The following is an 8,176-nucleotide window of genomic DNA, read 5'->3' as shown; positions in this document are numbered from 1 at the left end:
AAAAATATTAAATTCATTTCTAATACTAATTTTTATCTCAAATTATATCTATTTTATGTTCACTAATCTCACAAAAACATTTAAGCATTGGGTTTATAATTATGATATCAAATATGAATCTTACGTGCAAATAAGTAGTGACATTGATGAGAATAATGATAGAGTCAAAATTTTCATACTTGAAAGGATGAAAATAATATTTAAGAAATTATTATAGTAAAAATTTAATGTTTATAACAATAAAATTCTAAACTTTTAAAAAATAAAAAAAATATAAAATTTTAAAATTTTTATATACATGCTCTAACTAGTCCTCCTCCTTGCAGAAGATAACAAAATTGTTTATTTAGACTTTTGTTCCAACGAGATGTCAAGAAGTACTGTTCATTTGATGAACCTAATTCTTTTTTCATAATTTTGATTAAAAATTTAATATAATAACTAAATAGACATATAATAACAATTTTAATCATAGTGAAGTTTAAAATCTGCATCATTCTTTAAATAAAATAATACTAATTTCTATTAATATTTTTTATCAAAATAAATTGAGAAGTGATCAACCCAATTTCATGACATTCCCAATTACATCCCTATGGCTATGGACCCCACTGAAATTTTCCGGCTTTCCAATCTTATCTAATGCTAGAAAGAAAAAATCGATGTTGCAAAACGACGTGGCCTCAATTAGATGGGAATGGCGGCTTTGAAAAGCCGAAGGGTAGCAAGAGGAAGGCGAGACGAAGGACGAGTCAGTATACTGCCAAGTGTGTGGCGATAAGGGGCCGGCGTATGTTTCGGCCGTGGACGGCTTGTGGTAGCACGAGTTTTTGTGTTGCCTCTGAGCAACTTATTTTAATTCCGAATTCCAACACTCTCTGGTTCAGCTTTTCTTAGTAAGGCCTGAAAAAAAGGGAAACAGCAATGCTTCGACGTGAATGACACGCTCTTTCCTTGCTTTGGCTTTGTTTTCTGTTTTATCGTTTTCCCCAAAATTGTAAATTTCGACTTTCATATTTTCTTCCATATACACATTGACACATGTATAAATTATTCTATTGTAATTATTTTTATTATAATTTTATAGAAAAAAACTCCAAATAAATCTCATGGATAAAACTCATTTAATAAATATCTTCGTATATGTAAATAATGATAGATGATAAACAGAAATTATATGAGAGAGGATGTTTGTCTCTTCTTCATTAATTTCGTGATGCCTTATCTTTTGAGATTAATTGCAAGGTTAAGAACGCTGCCTCGAGTCTCAAGCCACCATCAAATGTGGAGTTTAATCAATGATTAAAAGAAAGATTGGATATCACGCCTTTGGAAAAAAGAGTTGCCGAGTTGAGCATTTAGAACCCCAAGGACTCTTAGATTCCCCGGCCTCATTTTCAAATCCGCAATCCGACGTCGCTGAAACGTCAAAAACATTGACTGATTGGCTTCAGCTCAGATTGATCAAAGAGTCTTTGGGAGGTTTTTGGATTTTCCATCAAAGTGTCGACATTATGAAAAGTCTTGAAAGATTCCAACAAAAATGGGACCTTGCAGTGTGCTCCACTAAATTTGCACTCCACCGAGTAAGTGCCTACTGCGCTGCAATAGATTAATATGTTGTATTGGAAATTGACTGAAATCACATGCCCAGTTCTTTATTATAATTCAATCCATCACATGCATGATAAACGTTGCTTTGTCCAGCTTGGTGGTTGGTATTTGCCTCTTTGGCAGCCACCGAAGACAGTCTAATGGGAAGAAAAAATAAATAAGGATATGACGAAATTTTATTTGCTTGGCATTGTATTGTACGTGTATTAACTTTAAATAGTAAAGATGGCATCAAGTTTAGATAAAAGTTTGAGATTAAAATCATAATGCCTATCTTTTACATTAAAAAAAAAAAGAAGAGCATGGCTCGTCCTCAGTTTCTAATTTTCAACAAACAAAAGTGAGTTACATTCGGTCAATTTTTTTTTTTACTTAGAACATTATGTTTTCATTATTGATTTCACCTTCTACCATTATGAAAAATTAAAAAAACATCAACTTTACTAACACTATAAATGTTAAAGAAATAATACTTATAGGCATGTAATTATTATCCCCGCGGAAGCACCTAACTTGGACTCATCATTCGCTTTCTAAGTTTTTCGTGTCAAATATTACTTTGCATGGACCTTCTTTTAATCATATTTATTCAAATATGATTTAAATATTTCATTAAATGAAACTTTAATAAACATGTCATTCAAAATTTTTAACAGATATTTTTCAAATTTTTAATAAATGATCATTTGAAAATAAAATACAGTCAAATTTGGAAAAAAAAAATTGGTTAGGTTCAAATTGCATCGAGAGTGGATTCATACAAATTTATTTTGGTTTATTTAATTTGCTAATTGACTTATTGATTTCTTTTTTAATATTATAATCATATCATATATATTGAGTAAATATAATTTTTAATTGTACATATAATCTTATAAAAAAAAGAAAATCATACCAAAATATTTTTTCTGGAGCAACAGGAAGTACGGGCATCATTTTGTAACTTTGTTAAATTGTTGCCACTGCGTCTGTGTAAAACAGTAATAATAATGTGCGTCTGAGGAGATGAGCGTGGGGCTATGGGCTAACGATGGCAATCACTGATGACCATCCTCGGTGCTTGTCCCTATCGTTTCCCATTGAGGCACACTGTCTGTGTTTTCACTAGCTTTTTTAGTTTCGGTGATAACACGTACCTTTGGTAGAAAGAAGGCACAAGTTCGGATATGTCACTTGTTTTAGGATTTAGAAGAAAAAAAAAATATAATGTTTAAATAAAATTTTAGATTATTTAAAAATATTTAAATAAATTTTTATTTTTATTATATTTTTATATTTTTATTTTAATTAATAATTGATTGATTACTTTTAATAAAAATATCATTTGTTGTTTTATATTTATATAATATTGACATCACATTTAATGTGAAAAATAAAAAATATCATATAATTATATTATCATGTTAAATTAATATGTTATATTATTATCAATTATAATATACTAGTATATCATATTATTATAAAATATAATATTTTAATATATTATATTAATATCATATGATATAAAATAATAAATGACGTTTTAATTAAATCAATCATTATTAATAATAAATTATTTAATTTTAACAAATATAAAAATTTATTTAACTTACAATAAAAATATAAAAATTTAATTAAATATAATAAAAATATAAAAAAATTAAATAATATAAAAAAATTTATATATTATAAAAAAACGTTAAAATCGTTTTCAATCCATGCAAGCGTGGACCTTGCAACATCTTTTGTGTGATACCATTTTGATTGGCATTAATTAATGGTCCATTCCGTGCTATTAATAGTTTATTGCTACTAATGAGGTCGTCACGGTATGTTTCATTTTTTGTTAAAATTCAGAGCAGTATATTCTGTAATAACTCGCACTGCAAATATTCTCGTGGCATTTAATAACTTGCAAACTCAATTTTGAAATATCTAATCCATATGGATTTAATAAATCTATATAATAAAATATTTAAATATTTGACTCAATATTTAATATCTGATTCTTTTGTTTAAAAAGTAAATTTTAAAATTTTCTTCTGAATTAAAAAAAATCCATATTCTATAATTAGTCAGCCCAGTTGTAGTATTTTTGGGCCTCAAGATCTCTGTAAGCTGGCCCTATCCGGGTGGAATGAGCAGTGGGATATTTAATGAGGTTTCTATAGTTGGGCTCTGAATCTTTTGCTTGATATAAAAGGAGTTTGAATGGACCTTCGACTGTGAAGAGGAGCGATGGGGTGAGGGATGACTTATCAAACAAAAAACTGTAGTTTGTTTAAACTTGCTCCAAGCAAGGATCTTTACTTTGCCATCCCATGTCACCCTGAATCTGAACACTTTAACATTGACAAAGCAAAGAAAATAAATTCTCTCATAGGGAAAAATTGAGAAAAAGAGAAGAATTGATGGTGCTATGGAGCAAAAAGTTTTCTGACTTTGCCAATGACTCTTCTGCACACTGGGCATACCTTATTTTCCCCATCAGATATCCTGCAAAACAATATATCCCATACTTAGATTTATAAAGCCATTTACTAATCAAAAGGAAAAAAAAAAGTTAATTGTTTTGACAGGTACCTTTGAGCACAGTCATAGCAGGTAGCACAATGGCCACAAGGAACGAAGAAACAATTCCTTTGCTCATCATAGCAAATTACACAAATCCTTCCATCATATAAATCCTCACCGCTACTGCAACTTCCTGTCTCTACATCTTCTTCACATGTTCCATATGTTAATGGCATCGTCTTTTCCGAGCATAATGGGTTAGTCTCCGATTCAGTTGCTGTTCTCACATCCTGTCCAGCACTCTCATCATCACTGAAGTCCGTCATAAACTTCAAAATCAGCAAAATGACTATCACCATCACCGCTGCAGGAAGTAAGCATCCAATGAATTTGTGCAAGTGGAGAAAAAATTGGGTTATACACAATTCCATGCACTAATCATAAAACTTATATGAGAAAAGAAGAGATTTTCTTTCTTTGTTTCTGGTAACTCACCTAAAACTGCAACGTAAGCCATCAGACGTGCAAAAAAATTAAGGGCGTAACACCATTCAACCACATCATTCTGTATCATCAAATCGAAGTAACATTGGCAATTACGATGAAAAGAGGAATGTAAATTTTCATTGTTTTGTTAGTTGAAGATAACTCAGTGGCAGGAAACTGGAGACCATGGCCTCACCTCACTTGATAAAGTCATGGACTGAGAGTTGTCAAGGTGGAGTTTCAGTTGATTCATTCCATTTAATATCGAGCACATGTTTTGGGATTTGGCTGCTATCTGGCTGTCCTTTTTCTTACTAATATCTGCCGAATGACAATTAGAACTTGGAAGCTTAATAATGACAGATAAAAGTGTTTACTTTAAGCTTAGGACTAGGACTTCAAGGTATTCTTCCCAGTTTTTGAAAGGGGAAAGACTTATGGGTCATCATAGAAAGGTAAAAAACCGTGCTTTAAAGTATTAAATATCTATATTTCAAACTAAAGGTTTATATTCATTATGATTCTTTGAACCTTTAAACAAAGCCACAGGAAATATCTAAAGTTACTCATGTCATTTTCATAGAATTCGAAATGTCTCTTGAGCAGGAAAAATGTGCACGCTTCATTGCTCAATGAATCTGATGAAAGAAAAAAACCAAGTACTCAAAATGGTGCGAGTGCATAGATATTTTCAATGTGCAAAAACATTGGCTCATATATATATATATATATATAATGTCCTAGCTACAACCTGGATTACAATGAAGAATTGAAATTTAAGGAGAAAATGCTCCTGCATTACCTCAAAACACCTTGAAACAGAGCCCAGCTCCAGCTTCTTCAAGATTGATCCAGAACTGGTGCATCTCAAAATACTCTTACAGTTTTACCAGATGATAACAAAAATAATGCAGAAAAGCAAGACGACTCGATTTGAGAGAACAAAATTTTAATGCACAACGGTGAGGAAACTGAAGAAATATACAAATCACCAGCTGCATTTGCTGTTAAAACAGGAGCTGAACCGAAGCCTCAGGTTCACCCTATCTCTTCGAACGGGTAGAAAACTGGAAAGCTGGTGTTTGCATTGCCATCATGGAAGATTAATGGAGACAATGCCTGTAGCATAATGATAGACAGCAAAATTCAAATGAAGGAAGAATGGTAGTTGTCGAAATCCTGCTTGGGGCACAACTAACACCTCTGAGAGCTTAGTAGGTAACTGTGACGCCAAGTCTTTGTGATTTTGAATGGTAGGTTATGACTTGCAGCCAATTGTGAGAGGTCAGACAGCCATAAGCCAACGAAAAGACAAAAAGGTTAGATATTACAGTATATTAATTCAAGTGTTCCAGATCAATTTGAAATAATTGAATAGTATAAGCTGGGGATATGGGGGTCTTAGGCATTTTTTTTTAATAATTTTTTCCCCTTGAAAAACTGAATTTGGCTAGGGTCTCTTGGCAGATGGGTTGACGGTCTGTATTGAGGTTGATCCATGATTTGGTTGAACAGAATTTAAGAGTTTTTTTTATTTTAATTTATTAGTAACATTCAAAATGTTCAAGACTCATCCAAACATATTTATATTTTTTTAGGGTCAATGTTATATTCTAGGGAAAAACTTGATACATACTACAAACAAATATAGTACTTTGTACAAAAATTTTCTCGATTGAATCAAATTATATAATTGCTACTACTATTTTTAATGCAACCAACGACCTGTAAATATCTTTCTGCCTTGACAATTGTACAGGCAATGGAACGTGAAAGCTTTCAACTGCTTCTTGGGTCTAATCTTACATAAATGTTGAGATGACAGATGACGATAAGATTAGGTATGAAGCAACACGAATTATTTTTTTTTGATATGTGACACGAATATTTAAATTCAATAACAAGAGATCAAGAGAGAGTATAGAAAGGTCAACTTTCATGATTGTAACTTGATTAAGACAAGGTCTCCCGGCCTTTTGTTTGCAATTTTAGTGCAAATGAAGTCACCCTGACCAACCTGCCTGCTTGCTGAACATTCCTTGTTTAGGCCCAGTTTGCTCCCTGCCAGAGTGCAAGGTGGATAACATCCATTGAGACTTTACTCAACGTACATTTTATATGTGCCGTAAAATATATATTTATTGTTTAAAAGGGGCCGTCTCAGGATTTGTTACGCCCATAAGGAAGGCCCTGGTCCCTTAATGGTTAGCATTGGGCCAGTATAGACAATCAATCGGTGGAAGCCCACCCATCCTTCATCATCTGATGGATAGTGGTACGACTTGGAGTGAGAAAGCAAAGCTTGTGCATTACCAGTGTTAGAAGTTAAAAATGCAAAATCCCAGGGCTTAGGTCCCAACCCTCCAGCTTCCCACCAAAAGTTGGAAGGTTGCACTTAAATCCTGACTTTCCTTCCAAGTTTTTCACTTTAGACAAAGAATGGAGCAACACTAAAAGCAATTCAACCAAGGCTCTAAGCATGAAATAATGCAGCAATATTTTTGGCAGAGGTACAGTTGGAAAAGCGCACACTTTAGACAAACTTGCCAAAAGGCTAAAAGCAAACGGATCCTCAACATTGTGGGCGCCCCCTAGATTGCACGATACTGCCCTTATTTTCCGCCATACAATGACACTGCCATCCAGTTATTACCGAAGCCAAAGATATGAGAAACAACCCTGGTTTTGTCATCTAATATGTAATAATGCCTCATTTTTCTAATGACTTACGCCAGAAATAAATAAATTTGTGTCACTCCCATCATGCATGTATTGTGGTAACCTTATGTTACGTGGTCCTTTAGCCCCCAAAATGATAATAAATGGGTTCATAGTCTCCAAATCAGGTTAACTACATATATGCAATTTCAATTTTTAGTCTGACAACCCTTTGATATTAAAGAAACAGGTTACAAAAACGAGAAAATGGTCCAAAAATTTGAGTAACGATGGACTAGACTTGGAATAAAGAAGGCGCTGTACGGTCATCCCATTTTCTTTTGCACATGCAAAAGTTCACAGATGGATTACAACGATGGGTTGTAATTAATTTCTTCTTGGATATCATAAATCTCCCTTTTAAACCAAATTTAGAATTTAAACATTAATTAAAAGTTTCTAAACTTAATGGTTAAGATATCTTTTTGGGAACCTGCTGCCTTCTTAATTTGACCAAGGCAAATAAGATGGGGCGCGATTGTGGCCCTAAGGTTAAATAAGGCTTGAAAAGTTAATAGCTTTATAAAAGCATCTTGATTCATATATAAATATCTAATAACCTAAAGTTAATTAGATTAATGTTAGACTAGCAACATTTTTGGATTTGTTCATAACTATAGGCAATAACGTTTTGATCGATAATGTATAGGGAAAACTAGTTTGGTGTATTTTCATTTCAAATATACTAGTTCGGTTGGAACTTAAATGCATAATTGGATCGATCTGAATAAATATACATCAGGAAAAACAGTATTTCCATTTCAAATATACTAGTTCGGTTGGAACTTAAATGCATAATTGGATTGATCTGAACAAATATATATAAGAAAAAATAGTATTTTCATTTCAAATATACTAGTTCGGT

The 8,176-nt window shown here is 32.4% G+C and overlaps 1 protein-coding gene across 2 annotated transcripts; it reads right to left on the bottom strand.

Moving 5' to 3' along the window:
- Positions 1 to 3,869: 3,869 nt before the first annotated feature.
- LOC110409455 (E3 ubiquitin-protein ligase APD1-like) lies at positions 3,870 to 5,875 on the bottom strand. 2 transcript variants are annotated; one of them, XM_021418803.2, is made up of 5 exons: positions 5,396 to 5,872; positions 4,790 to 4,914; positions 4,603 to 4,672; positions 4,177 to 4,471; positions 3,870 to 4,089 (listed from the first exon to the last, which is right to left on the bottom strand). In XM_021418803.2, the coding sequence occupies exons 2-5, from the start codon at positions 4,865 to 4,867 to the stop codon at positions 4,011 to 4,013; spliced, it is 522 nt and encodes a 173-aa protein (XP_021274478.1). In that variant the 5' UTR covers positions 4,868 to 4,914; positions 5,396 to 5,872; the 3' UTR covers positions 3,870 to 4,010. The 2 variants fall into 2 exon arrangements, with proteins under 2 accessions (XP_021274478.1, XP_089638578.1); XM_089782452.1 differs by having other exon boundaries at positions 4,603 to 5,231; positions 5,396 to 5,875.
- Between the last annotated feature and the right edge of the window lie 2,301 nt (positions 5,876 to 8,176).

Source organism: Theobroma umbraticum, unplaced genomic scaffold, assembly GCF_002168275.2.
Source record: "Theobroma umbraticum cultivar Fairchild unplaced genomic scaffold, ASM216827v3 scaffold_44.0, whole genome shotgun sequence".
Classification (NCBI taxonomy): domain Eukaryota; kingdom Viridiplantae; phylum Streptophyta; class Magnoliopsida; order Malvales; family Malvaceae; genus Theobroma; species Theobroma umbraticum.
This window is presented reverse-complemented; position numbering and strand designations above follow the sequence as displayed.

Bases quoted from the DNA above. Each gene is read 5' to 3' on its own strand.
- LOC110409455 (XM_021418803.2), bottom strand. From the start codon at position 4,867: ATGTGCTCGATATTAAATGGAATGAATCAACTGAAACTCCACCTTGAC. The intron at 4,673-4,789 runs GTGAGGCCATGG...TTGATGATACAG, and splicing joins CCATGACTTTATCAAGTGAG to AATGATGTGGTTGAATGGTG. The intron at 4,090-4,176 runs GTACCTGTCAAA...ATTGTTTTGCAG, and splicing joins TGCTATGACTGTGCTCAAAG to GATATCTGATGGGGAAAATA.